General features: G+C 42.8%; 1 protein-coding gene across 6 annotated transcripts in view; it reads right to left on the reverse strand.

Annotated features, from left to right (window-relative positions):
- Window positions 1-17,481, reverse strand: part of LOC133413382 (probable E3 ubiquitin-protein ligase HERC1) — an 80,754-nt gene that overhangs the window by 61,653 nt on the left and 1,620 nt on the right. For all 6 annotated transcript variants that reach the window (XM_061697699.1, XM_061697697.1, XM_061697696.1 and 3 more), the window contains exons 2-14: window positions 13,827-14,823; window positions 13,518-13,613; window positions 13,271-13,453; window positions 12,549-12,761; window positions 11,845-11,943; window positions 11,674-11,770; window positions 11,453-11,596; window positions 11,248-11,375; window positions 6,549-6,693; window positions 6,298-6,469; window positions 3,366-3,500; window positions 975-1,140; window positions 773-898 (exon numbers count right to left, since the gene is read on the reverse strand). In XM_061697699.1, coding sequence (XP_061553683.1) covers window positions 773-898; window positions 975-1,140; window positions 3,366-3,500; window positions 6,298-6,469; window positions 6,549-6,693; window positions 11,248-11,375; window positions 11,453-11,596; window positions 11,674-11,770; window positions 11,845-11,943; window positions 12,549-12,761; window positions 13,271-13,453; window positions 13,518-13,613; window positions 13,827-14,792 — 2,670 coding nt within the window. In that variant the 5' untranslated portion in view covers window positions 14,793-14,823. The remainder of the gene's footprint in view (window positions 1-772; window positions 899-974; window positions 1,141-3,365; window positions 3,501-6,297; window positions 6,470-6,548; window positions 6,694-11,247; window positions 11,376-11,452; window positions 11,597-11,673; window positions 11,771-11,844; window positions 11,944-12,548; window positions 12,762-13,270; window positions 13,454-13,517; window positions 13,614-13,826; window positions 14,824-17,481) is intronic.

Below are 17,481 nucleotides of genomic sequence, written 5' to 3' on the forward strand. Positions count from 1 at the left end.
AAAACACGAAGAAACTGTCAACAATCTTGGAATATTAGGACTTTTTACTCTGTAAAAATAACTTTATCCTCATATTAATGCAATCTGTCTTGAAAAAAAATATAACTTCAACTTGGGAAAGTGTGAGCAGAATGTTTGTGAACTGTAATGTTCCCACCTTTCAAGCATTGCTTAGGAATTTTATGTATTAATTTATGTGCAGGCTGAATGAGTCTAGGAATGATATCATAAGGTCTCTGATTGACCTGAACCTAAGTGAGGCAAGATATTCCTCTAATTTTTGGAACATTGGAGCCAACATTTGTCTGTATTTTAATGAGAGCACACATCTCTCTATCTCTCACCCCAGAAATACAAACATAATCTCATTACATTACAAACTTTCTCTTAAAAAAATTAAATAAAAAGACGCAGTAAAAGATTTTTGGGCCAAAAATAAAACTTGTAAGACAAAAGTTATATCATTATTTACATTAATATTATGGCATGACATGTTCTGCTCACAACTCTGAGTCATTCACACAAACTGCCAAGCGACACTGAACTGGTAGTGTCATTTTTGTGTATTCACTCAAAAATATTCTACATACACCAAATGAGGCCTTTGGGTTGAAGTGGAATGAAAAATTCCCACGGACACTCCAAAGTCTTCCCTGAAGGCTGTCCGTGCAGAAAGTTGGGTACTTATTCCATATTTTCTTCTGTTTATACTTCATGTGGGTGTACTACTTGTCCTGATACATTTGTCTATACAGCGCATAACTGCACTTACTTGACCTTTGGAGAGCACATTTAGACTCTGTGGGCCCTGAGGTAGGAGGGAGAGGAGCAGCTCTGTGCGTTCCCTCAGAGGAGGCAGCAGTAGCGAGGCGCCAATGGAGAGCGTGTTCATAACGGCCTGCACACATGGATACAAAGACAAATGGATATACGCCCTACGTTCATCGGTATGAAATCATGACAAGCAAGTGTACCTGTTGTATGGAGTCGGGCATGTTGGTGTCTATGAGTCTGAACAGCAGGTTTCTGAGGGGCCTGCCCTGGGCCCCCAACACCATAGCACCAGTCCCCCCAGCATGAGCCAGTGACAGATGGATGGAGAGCAGCTTCATGCACAGCAAAATGAACTGATGATGTTCCCTGCGGTAGCATACAGAGAGAGTGCTGCTTATGTGACCACCTCCGGCCCTCCACGTCATTTTATGTGCCCTGCGAAAGCTTGCCACAATCTTTCCTTCACGTCTGTTCAAAATTAGCAATAAAAATGCTAATAACTAAATACTGGGGCAGTTATGGAATACAATGGGGCAATTAGCATTCACACACAGAACATGTTAGGTAAGGCAGTGGTCCAAACGTTTTACACCAAGTACCACACCTACAGAAATATGGCCATAATGGTCAACATTGCAATACAGTCGCAAGGTCGGCCCTCACTATTCATCATTTTATCTCTAAAAAGCATACCTAATAATAAACTTAAAAGTGGCTTACACTACTTAAAAAAACTAAAATAAAATAAAAATGAATGTACCGTACGACTTGAAAAAAAAAAAAAAAAAATGTCCTGCACGTGCAAAGTAAAAAATAGAATCTAATGGATAAAGGGAAAAAAAGGAAAGCCATTGTAACATGCACAGTTTAACACTGAGCTTAAATTTAGGGAAATGAAAAAAAAAAAAAAATATATATATATATATATATATATATATATATATATAAATGTACATAAAAAATCATTTTTACGTAGATACTAAAAATGTTTACAAACCAAACAGTTCTTAAAGATCAAATGCAAATGTATTGTACTTATAAGTTAAATACAACTGAATGTTGTTTTTTTTCGGGGGCGGGGGAGGATCCACTGGTTTGTCCTCAAGTGGCATTTGAGATGCAATGATTTCATAGACAGAGATAGATAGATGTATACTTTAGTAATCCTATTGTGGAAATTCTGTCATCTAGCAGCTCATAGTCATCCATCCATCCATTTTCTGAGCCGCTTATCCTCACAAGGGTCGGGGGCAATGGAGCAAAATACATACATACGCACATCCACATAAATACTAACAGACCATATAAGACCGGCAGCCAGTAATCAACCACTTCATACATTAATTACTAAAAACTTGACCACATAGGACACACTGACCTCCTACGGGTTGTGACTGTGACATGTTCGTACAATATTATCAAGCTTGGTCACTTGAAAAAGAGTTTTGGATGATGACGTATTACGTATGACATATTACAGACTTTTAGTTTAGTCAGGGGCTCGGCACGACTGCGGACTTTGATGTGCACAGCTTGTGATCGCGAATTGGTTTGTATCATTTGAATCAATGACCGCAATCCGCATAATAAATTAGCAATTTTTTAGGATATTAAATTACAGCTGAACATAATCTTGGGATGCTGTTGTGTTCATGTGAGAGTGCAATGGTAAATGATACTTTGACTTGAGTAATGCTTGTGATGAGGACGGCTGGCGCCCAGTGCCGCATTTGTACCACATTAATCAATGGCACCGTAATAAATTAGCAATTTTCAGCATAAGTGCGCAACGGTATATGATAGCAATATAAGGTATAATACCAAATTGAGCAAAGTGGTGTTCGGAAATGCAAGTAAGATGTCTTTTTTTTTTTTATTTCCTGAAAACTGTCATTTTGGAGGTGGGGGTTTCCACCCGAAACTGAAGATACAGCCTGGAGCATCCTTATCACTGCAGGGGCTACACCGCCTGTCGATCTCCCCCTCTCTCATGTACCCCAAGATACACAGTGTGTGGTTGTCTGAGCGAACAATCATTTTCACAGATGGTAGACACAAAAACAAAAAAAAAGGAAAATACTTTTTTGCGAAAATGATATGCGTGGCACTTGCCAAGGTGAAAGATAACAGCAAAAGTCACATTCTTCTGTTGTACATTTTCATGGAGTTATGTTTGCTTTTTGTGTGAAATTCATACCTTGTTGGTTTTGTTTTTGAACACATTGCCTTTTGTGTGTAAATGATGATGCATGGTTCATTTTGTGCAATAATTTGAAAAAAAAAATTAAAATAAAAAAAATGTTTCCAATTACGAACGGTTCAGTAATGCGCCCATGAAACCTTTGTGGTTCACAACCTCCAACAAGGTTAAACCCCACTGCTTTAAATGCTCATTAAGATGAAGTCTCACAAGATCTCACACACTTGATCATGATCTCCAAGTTTTGTTTGAGGCAAATTGTTTTCCAAATTATTTGGGTTAGAAGTTCCACTGTATTTTGTGCCTGAAATAACAGCGCCTCAGCACTCCTTCAATTCCACACAATAAAAAAATGTTTTAACAATCAATTCATAGATTAGCATGCCCATACCGTTTGGTTAAGAATGGCGCCTGGGGGGTGTCATTCTCGATGCCGTCGCAGTAGCTTTCGAGGAAGCTGCGCAGGTAAGTGAAAGTACTCTCCTCCAGGTCCACACAGAAAGGCCTGTGCCATGCCACCAGCTGCCTGACAAAAGAACCACAACATTACTTATTAACAGATTGGCGTCCCTATAAGGAAAGCAGGGAACAAGCAGAAAGATTTTTCACATCTTAACCAATTAATAAAATGTAGGAGACCCCACACATAATCAGGGAAAAATTGCCATGTGTGTGCTCTTAAAGTCTTATCTGGTAATAAACAGGATACGTTTCAAACCACCTGCAATAGGTGAAAATCTGCAATTTAGTGAGGCGATGTAAAAAAAATGATTTTGTAGGTTTTACCACTGACACACGCTTGAAACACATTTAAACTCACGAAAACACTTCAACTCATTAAAACAAACTTTTTAATGTATTCTGTAGCACCTATTCACACTCACTCGCTTAAGAACTGGGAGAATATCGCATAACATCTTTTTGAGAAAATGAAAAGAAGACTGTCTTGCTCACACAGCTCTCAAAATAAGGGTTTGAGCATGCTTGCGTCAAGTTGTTTGTCACTCCCAGCTAAACTTTATTGTAAAAATGACACATAAAACAAAACAGAATGAAACACTCCATATTTAAACACCAAAGTGTTCAATCAAACCAGATAATATCGTATAACGTGTAGCAGACATGCTCCCCGTAACCTGAGGTGTCAAAGTGACCCCCCCCCCCATCCCCCCTGCCCCCCTCCACGTGATGGGCTGCATTCTTCCAGGCTGCTCTGCTGTGGGCCTGCCACTAGAAGACGCCGACTGAACCCTAAAGTAATTATTAGCAGGTCCCCTCGAAATCTTGGTTTACAGTCATCAACGAGTCCTTTTCTTCGTTTGAATTGACAGCAGCCAATAGGGACAGATCGACGAATACAACAATTGAACCATCAGCAGTTGATTTGCCAAGACTAAAGTTTAAACAGTCGTTCTATATGCTTGATCTATGAGTAAAGAGTACAAAGTTGGGAGTGTTTTATATTAATATATGATTTTAAACCCATTTTATGGGTCAAAATTGTAGATTAGATTCAAGACGATGGGTGTGGCCTTGTCTGGTCCTCGGTCCTCTTCGACATGCCCCCTGGGTATTTAACCCCTGACTCCCGCCGCCTCACTCTCTTCGTTCTTTGCTCCTGCCTTGCTTCCTGGCTCTTCCTAGCAGCTCCCCAGCTATGGGGCGCCCTTCGGCCACCCCTCCCCTTCCCCTTTTCTTTGTTCGGACACGCGGCTCGGCCAATGCGAAGGACAGGATGAGAACGGACTTGGCTTCCCAGCCTCTATGTGGGCCACCGCTAGGCGATCAGAGCAGCTTCTACTTAAAGTACCAGGTGCGCTTCCAGCCAAGCGAGATCATTCTGAAGTTGCTAGAAAGTCCCTGAAAAGGCAGGAATAGAAACGGTCGCAACCTCCCTCAGAACGCATGAAGAACAACTTCTTTCCCTTTTTTTATTCTTTCCCTTGTTTTATTTCTTTTTCATCAACCAAACCTGTCTCCGTGCCTCCTGAGACGGGCTCAGAAAGACCACTCCCCAAAGACCAGCAAATCTACCTTCGTGAGTAACACAGCAGTGGTTGCCAGACTGTACACGATTAGTGCCTTATAGTTTGGGGTAAAATACTACCTCCACACAAATCCCAACTTTGTACTAGCTTGACACGCTGCAAACTATTCATGCTCATTTTTAGCCTAGCAACAACACACGATGTTCTATTTCCCTTTTCGTGCGCCTGCCTTTCTTTCTTTCACCAGTATTAGTGTTATTTTGTTCCGGTCGTTAAATATTCTGTAAAATTCTAATCTTGGTTGGGTTTTGTGTGTGTTTTGAGTTTAAGTAAGCCTCTGTCATCTTGAACTCATATTTCATAAAATGTAGCAACATTTAGATTATGAGACTGATAAAAGGTTTGTCGTTGCTTTCACCTAAATTTTATACGTATAAAGAGTGACGTGGTGCCCCTTTACGAGACAATTTATATTAATTAACGTTAAAGCGTAAATCAGACTAACCCGGAAGTGAACGCAGGCGTTTGCCTTGCTTTGTATCTTTTTCCAAATTAATGAAATTTTTATTTAAACAAATATACGCTACAAACGAAAATCTGCTGGCTTAATGCTAACATAATGCAAAACGCCATTGATGGGCTAACTGAAACTAGCATAGATGTTCATTAAACATTTATATTTAATTGAATATAAACCAAACAATTCCTACTCCAACACACACATAGCAGCAAAAAAATAGATATACAGCGTACAACAATACTCAGAGGCATTGTTTATTCTCATTCCCATTCATAGCTCGAGCTTAGTAGGGAACTTTGTCTGCCTCTTCTTCTGCTCTTAATTAAATTGCATATCTCCCAGTAGACCTCAGTGCTGGCTGGCATGTTGCGGCACAACATGGTACTACACTGAAGGTACATAACTCTCAATTCAGACTTGCAGAAGTATTAAGAAAAATGTTTTAACCAACACAGAACAGTTCGTATGTTTGAAATGTCCATAACGTGAACGCTCACAAGCAGTATTAAAAATCTGCTCTCCCCTAAATAGCGGGAGGCACGATAGATGACCCATGATGTAGCATAGTAACACTGTAATCGAGATGAACGTAAAAAACTGAATATTAAACAGGTACCACGCTTACGATTGTCGGCCCAACCGTTTTTCAGGCAGATTGGGGAGGAAAAACCAACACCAGAGTATATTCACTCAGGATAATCTTTCAGAGACATCTGACAACCGGGCCTATGCTGACTTTGATTGCGAGGGAGAAAAAGTGCTTAAATTTAGCCCAATTGGCTATTGGTGTATACATCACTGAAGACAGTCTTTACCTGTCGGTTGGTACCGCAGTCCAAGCCAAGCTGTGGGAAGTTCCTGCCGTGATCTGCTGAATGGACACCCCCTCAAGACCAAGCACCTTTTTCGGTTTGGTAACAGGGGTGGAGGTATGGCCTTGCCCACACTGGCCCATGGTGTTGTTGCCCCAGGCATACACTTCGTTTTCTGCGTAAAAAGAAATACAACACACTCACAAAAGAGAGGGATATTGGAAGAATTGTTACAAAGTCTGATTTTATTGTACCGTGCGACAGCGCCAGGCAGTGGCTGTCCCCGCAAGAGATGTCGATGACCTTGGTGAAGCTCAGTTCCTCTATGAATCGGGGTCTTAGAAAGGTGGTCTCAGAGGAGCCACAGCCTAAACACGAGCCGCAGCCCCATGCGAACACCTTGGATCAATCACACAAATGGCAGTGATCATTCTATCATTTGACAGTAATAGCAATACCAACAAAAGCCTCGTTTCCACCAAGAGCCCTATTGTTTGGTTCGGTTTGGTACAGTACACCGTTAATTTCGTGTTTCTAGAGAAAATCTGTGGGCGTAGCAAAATAACTGCCCATAAAACCTTTTGGCACCTTGAAGTACAAGGTGTCCCTTAAGTTTCCATGCATAAAAAAACATTTTATCATGAAAACCATTTTTTTATATAGGGTCTACATGACTACCATGTAGTTCTTTAGCAAAGGCAACTGGGACTTCACTCCGTTGGAAATCTGCAGATCAACGGACCTCTCTTTCACCATCCCCCCGCTGAAATGGCGCAGACAACAGCGACACAGGAAACAAAAGAGGAGTAAGAGAGCGGGGCTAAAGACTAAGCTAAATGCTAATGCCTTCTTACCAGCCATGCCAAGTCTCTTGGCGCAAGACAACAAAATGTAAGCTCTGAGACTGTGGATTACCACTCGCCGGATGGATTTGTGTGTGATGGCAATAACGGAGACTTGGCTGGACTCTTTCCTCCCGGACTCCACTATTGAGCTACCAGGTCATGCTAGCTTCAGAATGCACAGAACCAACAAGTCTGATAAGAAACACTGAGGAGGGCTGTGTGTGTATGTGAACAATTGCTGGTGCACTAACGCCACAATTAAGGATATTTGCCGCTATCCGGACATTCAGTATCTTATATTACAGTAGAGACCCTTTTATCTCCCGAGAGAACTCAAATTGACTATCATAAGCATAGTCTAGGTGCCGCCCGAAGCTAATGCTAAGTTTGCCATGGAACCGCTACAGCACGCCATAGACAAACAGATTTGCCCACAGCCAGACAGTGTTATGATAGCAGCAGTAGACTTTAACGATGAAAACTTGCCTAGGTTTTTGTGAACTTTCCAACCTGAAAAGACAACACTATGGACCAGGTATACACGAACATCAGAATCAGAATCATCTTTATTTGCCAAGTATGTCCAAAAAACACAAGGAATTTGTCTCCGGTAGTTGGAGCCGCTCTAGTACGACAACAGACAGTCAATTGAGAGATAACACTTTTGAGACATAGACACATTGACAAAAAACAGTCACTGAGCAATAAAGGTTGGTAGGTAGTTGGTAGCCAGCTGTGGCGGCATCAGGTACATTCCACACTGTCAATGCAAGGAAACAGCGTGTCCAGACGGAGTGACAGGAGGAGTTCTAAAGACATGTGCAGACCAGCGAGGAGAGATTTTTAACATATTACTACTGCCCCACCTGCCTTAAATCAACCACCGTTGTCCCAGCACCCAAGAAGACTACAGTGAGCTGGCTGAACATCTATTGTCTTAGTCACTCTAACACCCATAACCACAAAATGTCTGGAGAGACTCATCTGGTCTCACATCAAGCACACCCCATCAGTTTGCGTATAGACAAACAGGTCAACAGAAGACACAATTAACACAGCACTCCAAACAGCCCTCACACACCTGGTTAATGCTAACACCTACGTGAGGATGCTGTTTGTGGATTTCAGCTCGACATTGAACATAGTTGTACCCCATAAATTGGTGACAAAGCTGAGCATTCTGGACATCAGCAGCTCACTGTGCACCTAGATACTGGGGTTTCTCAGTAACAGACCCCAGAATGTCAGGATGGGTAACAACACCTCTCATCCTGGACACGGGAACAGCTCAGGGGCAGTACTTCCCTCTTTCTACATGACTGCTCTCCCATTCACCCCATCAACACCTTTGTCAAATTTGATGACGACACCACCCTTGGAGGAATGATGAGGGAAAACTATGAGTCAGCCTACAGGAAGGAGGTCTGGCATCTTAGGTGATGGTGTGAAATCTATAACCTGGATCTCAATACAGCCAAGACAAATGAGATGATCATGGCCTTCAAGAAATCCAAGAGCATTGCGTACACTGTCCTCTATATCCATGGAGAGGAGATGGAGAGGATGGAAAGCTTCAAGTTCATCCGAGTCCACATCTCAGCAGACCTCACCTGGTCCACAAACATCTCCTATCGGGCGGGAAAAGCACGTCAAAGACTCTACTTCTTCAATAAACTACGCCAAGCTCAGTTCCCCCAACACCTGCTGAGAAACTTCTACAGATCAAGGAGAGCCTCATGACCTACTGCTGCACAAGATGGTGCAGCAACTGTACTGTGAAAGACAGGAAATAACCTGTATTGGGTGGTAAAAGCAGCAGAGTGGGTTGTTGGATGTACATTCTTGTATCATATGGTAACAGTTGCATAAGAAAATATATTTGATGGTAAATACAGTATACAAGGGAATATCGCTAACTGAAATACTATTCAGATTAGACTGCTTAAACAAGTTGTCTACAGGACACAAAAGTAGAATAATTATTTCCCCATCAAAATGAAATATAATTTAAAAAAAAAATAAAACTGGATTTTCTTCCTCATGTAACAGAACAATATTACTGTTATGATCCATATTTTGTGCTTCAGATGTGTTTACTCCCTGATGTATTGTAGTTTGTAAATCATTGTGAGCATTTGGATATATGTTTAATTTGCTTGCAGGTGAAGGCCCAAGCACAATGGGCATGATCCTGTCTCCACAGCCTGAAGACCCCCTGTCTGTCAGCCCTCCTGAACTGCAAGGAGCATCAAAGGCAACCCGTTTAGATCCTGCTGACTGGCCATCTCTTTCTGACAATGTAAGAGTGGAGTTAGTCACCAGAGGGCCATACCAGGTATCATCAGACTTTCAGTTTCCCAAAAAAGAAGATGGGACAAGTTGTCATCACCACCATTTTTACATACATTTAATGACTGGAGAAAAGGTCAAGAGAAGCTGGTTAGTCTATTCAAAGGAAAAAAACTGCTTATACTGCTTCTGTTGCAAGCTCTTCTCCCAAAAACATTCAAACTAACCACCAAATTGAACCAGAGACCAAACCATTATTTATTTACAAATACAAGCTGCTTATCTCGTAAAACATTCTAATAACTTGGAAATTGCGCCGTCGTTTTAAAGTTTAACTTAACTCCAAAGTTCAGCCCTCTAAACTTTTACTTTAACAGTTTATTCTTTGTTGGAAAGTCCAAAAAATGTCCAAAAGAAAATGGACAAGGGATGCATAAGGGCTGGACTACAATTCATTCACCCCCTAAATTCATTTGCGACAGTGGTGTCTGTATGGAGATGTGGTGTGTGCTGTTTCTACCTCTAGATGTCAGTAAAGCCTAAGGCATGGAGTTCTTTTAATATAGAAAACAGATTCAAATGTAAAGAAATGCCCAATTAATATTATTACAAATGATAATACTAAATACTCCCCCCTCTAGTTGATGGGTATACTGCTCGCTCTCTGTTAGGGTAGGAGCAAATTTATTGATGTGACCCCATCGAACTCTGGAGACATGTAAAAATGACCCAAACTGTCCAGAACCCAGGGAAGAAGAAAAAAGGGGGGGAAATGGGAGAAAGAGTGGTCAAGTTGTTGCTTTTTTTTTGTCCCATTAGGTGTTATACATAATACGTATATAAAACGTATATAAGTTATATGCATGATTTGTTTGGCAGTGACAATCTAAAATGAAGAAAGTTTTATTTTATATTTTAAATTGTGTGGCATGTTATCATATAAATTAAAGGCAATGTTAAAAACTATCACTATTTTACTTTTTTGTACGAGTATGTAAATCGTTGATAGAGGGGAGCACCATATAAAATCTCGCCTAGGGCGCCACATTGGGGAGGCACACACTAGCAGACTACTGCGGAAAACAAGTGATATCATTAAAGACCCCCCACACCTGGACACTCACTTTTCTCCCCCATTCCCTCTGGAAAAGGCCACAGGACAATGAAGTCTCTGAAATTCGCTTCCTAGCGAGCTGAGACTGGAGACTGATCCTAACATTTTTGGGAGGTACCTATAAAAATGTCTGGGCAAAGATGCTCACATGAAAATGTAGATACTTAATGTTGAAACTTCTTGCTATGACACTGATTCTAAATATGGACTAAACTTGTACATACTCTATCTACAACCTTGTATTTTATCTACTTTGTATGTATGTATGTATGTATGTATGTATTTATATGTACCTTTTTAAAAGCCTTCTGTGGACAATTGTGGAGATTAGCACTTGTGCTAAAACACTTAAAGCAATTAATCTGGTTTGTCCAATGCCAACCAAAAATACCAAAAGTTTTATTCAGATATATTAATGTTTATTGTCTTGAAAACACATTTCAATGCATGTCCTCCACTAACGAAGAGGTAAAAAAATGTTTCAAGTCATCATGTCTCAAGTATCTTAGTCTTTGTAAAGTCATCAAAACAGTTGACTCGAGTCCAAGTCACAATGACTCGAGTCCCCACCTCTGCTACAGACCCCGTGGTGGAAACTCCATCCATACGAGGGTTTACCATTCCCAACTGTATCGAACTGAACTCTTTATACATGTTCTCTTCGCTCCGATGACTAATTTAACCATGTCTGAGCCAGATTCTCACCTGTCCCGCAGAGGTAAGCGCTAGAGATGACTGACTCCCAGCGCACACTTTCCTGATGATGCATCCGTGCAAGGCCTCAATGATCTTGGGTCGATACACGCGGTTGGTGTCGCCGTGGCCGAGTTTACCTGCGAGGGCGGCAGCTATGTTATAACACACAAGTCACAGCAACTCCACCGAATTGTGTTCATCGTGACAAAAATACCATTGTCGCCTCCTCCAAAGGACCACACAGTGCGTCCATCTTGTGCCACAGCAATGGTGTGTGAGCTGCCGCACGCCACCTGCCCGACGCCGCTGATGTCCTTCACCAATGTGGGCGTGTTGCGGCTCAGGCTGTCACTATGGCCTGCATTATGAGTGAGGAAAGATAGCAGATTTTTGCTAACGTGCTACAAGAATTATGAAAAAAATAAAGGCTCTCACCAAGTCTGCCAAAGTCCCCTTCACCCCATGTGTAAAGTTCGCCGTCATTAGTCACAGCTGCACTGTGCCTGTAGCCAGCAGACACGCACACAACAACCTGGAATAAAGGCGGTAAAATTGCATTTCAAACTTCATTTTTGACCCAATTCTCCAAAAAGCATGTTTCCTCACTTTGCCCGACAGCGGTCCTTGGATGATTTTGGGATATTTCTGCGTAGCACTGTTGCCGTGACCCAGTTTCCCATATTCTCCATCACCCCAGCTGAACACCTAAAATAAGTACAGTATTTTGAAAATCTCATGATTAATACAGTGACAATGAAGTAGGGATGAAAGGTTTTACCCATAAACAGTGATCAAATTCCCGATTCACGGATTCACCTATAGTGGTACCTGTGAGTTTGATTCGTTGATTCCGTGACCAAGCTCATAACTTAATTTACTTGAATATCAAATCAGTTTCCCCTATTCAAAATGAACTGAAATGCCATAAATCTTTTCCAGCCTCCAAAAATATTTTTTATAACACTATTACTACTACTTTATGTCCACTTTGATAGTATTGTACAAAAACTATCCTCACTAGGGTTGCGGGTGTGCTCAAGCCTATTCCGACTGACTTTGGTCGAGAGACTGGCTAACCCTAGACTCGTCGCCAGCCAATTGCAGGTAAAAGAGAACGTAAGAAAATATAATTATAATGTATAATGAGGTTTATAAAGTGCAATTACTGTATACTTGGACACGCCAAAAGTCACAACAACTGTAGTGTACGTGTACCTTTAAGGAGCATGGCGTCAGGAAATTGGGTCCGGTTGGCCCAACTTCATTGTGTTTCATCGCAACTTGGAAGAACATTACACATATTCTCTTACCTCTCCCTCCATGGTGATTGCCAAGGTGTGACCATCAGATCCCTTGGAGGAGGACACCTTCTTCATGTTCCTGTGGGGCTCCAGCACCAGTTTCTTGGGCATAGACTGGTTGTTGGAGTCACCCAGACCAAGGCGGCCATAGCTGCCTTTGCCACAAGCCTTCACGGCGCCATCCGCGGACACGGAGAAGGTGCAGTACTGGCCGGCCTCAATCTGAAAGAAGGGAATGAATGCAGATCTTATTTCCACAAATGGTAGCCTCTGTGCTCATAGACGCCGTGCCTCAATTGATTGCCGGGGCATCATTCACTGCATCATTCACTTTAAAATAAACACTTTAACCTCAAAAACATGCCTCCTTAAGAAATATATACCAGGTGATGCCACTATGCTATTTACTATGAGATCTGAAGCTACTGTGTGTCGTGGTAGACATCATTTCCACAACATGCACAGCCTGCAGAACAGACATGTCCTCTATAAAGATGAAGTTCACGGTGGAGTTTAAATAGTAGAATTTTGGCTTGTTCCATTATGGGTTGCCTCAGCGAGTCACTCGCATGATTTGTCCAGCACAATTTTTGCTCCATAGGCTTTTCCTGACATAACATACCTGTTTCTTCATCTATGGGACTGGAGGGGAACAGTATTGCATGGGTTATGAGTTGGACAACAATTCCTTTGACCATGGCAAAGGTCCATTATAGTGTTAAAAGCTGCACCATTTGGGCATCGCTGAAGCCTTGCGTTGGTTTGGGCAGCAGGATTTTCTCTAGCGTTCCTTCCGCGAGCTGATGGCTGCTGTTGCTCCCCCACACGTACACCACCACAGCATCGCGGTCTGCAACGGGAGGGTCTGCGTCGGAGCTGCAGGAGCACAGGCAGTAGGACGCCAGGTTACATATCTGAAAAAGAGAGGTAGAGAGTGAGCTCCTGAAAAGCAGTTGTTAAAATAAATAAATCTTATACCTCCTCAAAGAGGCAGAGGGCTGCCTGGGAGAGTTGGCAAAGTCCGTCTGTGTCCTTCTGGAGCACAGGAGTACTGACGGTGTCTCCAAGAAAACCCTAGAGGATGATATGTTGTTGTTATAGTATAGCATTTTCTTGCCAAGCCGTTCACATTTGGCAACAGATTTGAAACTAGGAAGCACACCAATTCCTCACGGCGAGTTGCGTAATATGAGTACTGTATGTCAACAATGTCACCATGACCAAGTACAGCGGTGTGGTAAGGTTGGATAAACGTAACGTGGTAAGTTTTGGTAAAATGTAACCTACCGAAAACTGTCTCATCTGAAGGAGAGTTTGATGGATGACATCAAATCCTACACCAGCTGCCTGCTGGGAGCTCAGTGCGGAGGGGGAAGACAGCGTAGAGGTGCACGAGGATATGGAAGTCGCCAAAGCCACCTCCACCCACTCCAGGAGAAACTTGAGTGAGCCTCTCTGCATGGCTAGACCAAGCAGTAACTCCAGCGCCAGCCTCCGACCTGTCAAGTCGGCACCGCCGCTGCTCACAGACGTCTTCTTCAGAAAGTCGGCCACCTGCGCCAGGCAGTCAAGCCCGACTGAGGGTATCTTGCTCTCGTTGGCCAGGGAGAGCGGTGGTAGGGACGTGAGCACGGAGGAGGCAGTAGCCAGTACGTCGTTGCACAGCATTGACTTGGGATGCACAGAGGCAGCATACCTCCAGTTCTGCTGCAGCAGTGAAAAGAGCAGGCTCAAACCTGTCCTCACACCCATCTCGATCAGAACATCCATGCCTGACTTGACCTTGGGCAGCCCTCCTGGCAGGCAGGGCTTAGAGGCCAGCTCAAGATGCCCACATTCCCCACCGCTCTCTGCGGCCTGCGAGGGAATCGGCACACGGAAATTGTCGTGGTATTTGGTGTGAATCGCGTAGAAGATCCTTTGCAGAGCCACTAGTCTGTGGTGGAGACCTTGCGTGTAGCGGGTCTGCGTCAGCAGGCGGCGAACAAGCCATCTTTGACTCTGCAGCAGCGATGAAAGATACTCCTCCTTCTCCGCAACAGCGCAGGACTCACACTCAAAGTCGGGCAGCCGAGGGCCCACGAGTTCCTGGATGGGCTGGGCCAGACTCACTACCTCCTTGTTGTGAAGGAGCCTGCTGTAGAGGGTGGCCGCCCCATGCCTGGTGGCCGTCTGCACACTGTCCTCGGCTGCCCAGGAGCTGTTGAGGTGTTCCTGCCACTTGAGCAACACATGGGTCTCACAGGGCATCATGTCTGAGCATTATCTTCACCTTGACGAGCACCTGAAAGATGAGGAGAAAAATGCGTGAGCTTACATTAAGTGGATGAGGATGTACAGGTTGGAGCTTAGTAAACTTGAAAATTAGTTGTCAACGAGCAAGGATCAAAACAGAATTCTCGGGTCATGGGATTTCATAGTCCCGAAACTCCACCTACAACTCAAACATGACACGAGCTGAGAAGACTGAGGGAACTCCAAGTAAAGAAATGCCCAATTAATATTACTCCAAGAATGTACACATGCTTCTTTGACCGTAACGCTAGGGCTATGTGGTTTCCAGTCCGGACAAAAATAACAGACAGTGATACAGTCAAGTTAGCTAGCAGCCCCCACAAGCAAAACAAAATCAGCTACTAACTATCTGGACTTCAAATTAAGCAAAGTCTGCAGTTATGACATCTGGCTTTACTAAGAATAGTCAATATGTAGTTACATTTCGGAGGATTCTAGCACCGAGTGATCCAGCAGGGACTCCTTGACTTCTTCTTTTCCTTTCAGCTTGTTCCTTTAGACCCTCAACATCTTCATTTTCACCACCTCCAGCTCTGCTCTCTGTTGTCTCTTCAGAGCCACTGTCTCTAATCCGTACATCATGGCTTGCCTCACCACTGAGACTCTTCTGTCACATAACACACCCGGCATCTTCCTCCACCCTTTCCAACCTGCTTGGACCTGTGTCGCCTACCACTACCTTACAGTCGGTAACCGCCTTCAGATTACATCGTCTGCACAAGATGTAATCCACCTGCGTGCTTCTACCTCCGCTCTTGTAGAGTCACCCTATGTTCCTGCCTCTGCTGGAAAAAAATGTTCACTACAGCCATTTGCATCCTTTTTGAAAGTCTACCACCATCTGTCCCTCAAAGTTCCTTTCCTGGATGCCGTACTTACCCATCACTTCTTTATCACCCCTATTTCCTTCACCAACATGTCTATTACAATCTGCACCAATCACGACTCTCGCTCTGTCTGGGATGCTAAGAACTACTTCGTCTAGCTCCTTCCAGAATTTCTCTTTCACCTCTAGGTCACAGCCTACCTGTGGGGCATAGCCACTAATCACATGATACATAACACCCTCAATTTCAAGTTTCAGCCTCATCACTCGATCTGATACTCTTTTCAACTCCAAGACATTCTTAACCAACTCTTCTTTTAAAATAACCCTGACTCAATTTCTCTTCCCATCTACACCATGGTAAAATAATTTAAACCTTGCCCCTAAACTTCTAGCCTTACTGCCTTTCCACCTGGTCTCCTGGACACACAATATATCAACCTTTCTCCTAATCATCATGTCAACCAACTCCCGGGATTTTCCTGTCATAGGCCCAACATTCAAAGTCCCCACATTCAGTTCTAGGCTCTGTGCTTTCCTCTTCTCTTTCTGCCAAATAACCCGCTTTCCACCTCTTCTTCTTCTTCGACCCACAGTAGCTGAATTTCCACAGGCGCCCTGCAGGTTGACGGCAGCGGTGGCGGACGTTGTTAACCCGGGCCACGACCGATCCGGTATGGAATTCTTTGGATGAACGCTCATATTTGTTTGGCAAAGTTTTAAGCCGGATGCCCTTCCTGACGCAACCCTCTACATTTATCCGGGCTTGGGACGGCCTATAGTTTGCACTGACTTGTGTCATCCATAGGGCTGCATTGTGCCCCCCATAGGGGTGCATTCTCAGGGACTCCTTGACTAATAGGTAGTTAGTCCATATCCCATGTCTAGCAAATTGTGTTTCACATTACTGCGGTGTGTACATTATAGTCAATATATGTTAAAATGTAGTGGATATACTGACAGCGGACATTTTACCAGTACATTTCACACAGAGGATATAGCATCATATATTTACACCAAATTCCATGCAGAACAGTTATCGAGCATAACCAATAAATGTCTCATGCTTTTTTACCTTACTGTCCGTATTTATGATTGGTGTTACAATTTTGTATGATTTCTCATGCAGCATTTAAAAAAAACAGGGAAGTTGGAAAAATTAACATCTCCAAGTATGACGGGTGAGAATGCTACTAAAACTATATTTATCTGTAAGTATTTGTTATAGGAGTCATCACAAGTGGTTGTGTGTGGAGATTGGTGTTTAGTCATATCGTTTGGGTGTGAAGTAATTATTAAAATATACCGGTACATTTTTAAAGTGACATCAAGAATGACAAACAAGATTGGTGTCACATTGTCAATTGAGTGAGAAAAACAAATAGTAAAAGTAGTCAGTCTTCTTTATTTTTTGTTTTGTTTACACTAGTCAGGCTGTACACGCTTTACAGTTGGATCTCATAAGCTCCAACTGGGATAGTTCCAACTGCCCAGCAGTCTCTAAAGCAGCATCATTCAACTGCACTATCGGTAAGGTGAACGTAGGGATAAAAAGTTTTATCGGTTTACCGGTAAACAGTGATAAAATATCAAAATAATCAAACATGTAAAAATTTCTATCATAGTCGTTTCAAGTGCACTTCGTTCAGTCTTGCATGTACTGTATGATCAGTGTAGTTGCTGATGTTGAGGATTTCTAAGTTATTTTTCTGTGCATCTGTGATTTTTTTTGTTTACATTTCTTTAAGAAATAACATGACAATACTGCTCAACGTGACAATTTTGACCAATATACTCCAACCATCCATTTTGTATATCACT

The sequence above is a fragment of the Phycodurus eques genome, chromosome 15 (genome assembly GCF_024500275.1).
Source record: "Phycodurus eques isolate BA_2022a chromosome 15, UOR_Pequ_1.1, whole genome shotgun sequence".
Lineage (NCBI taxonomy): Eukaryota > Metazoa > Chordata > Actinopteri > Syngnathiformes > Syngnathidae > Phycodurus > Phycodurus eques.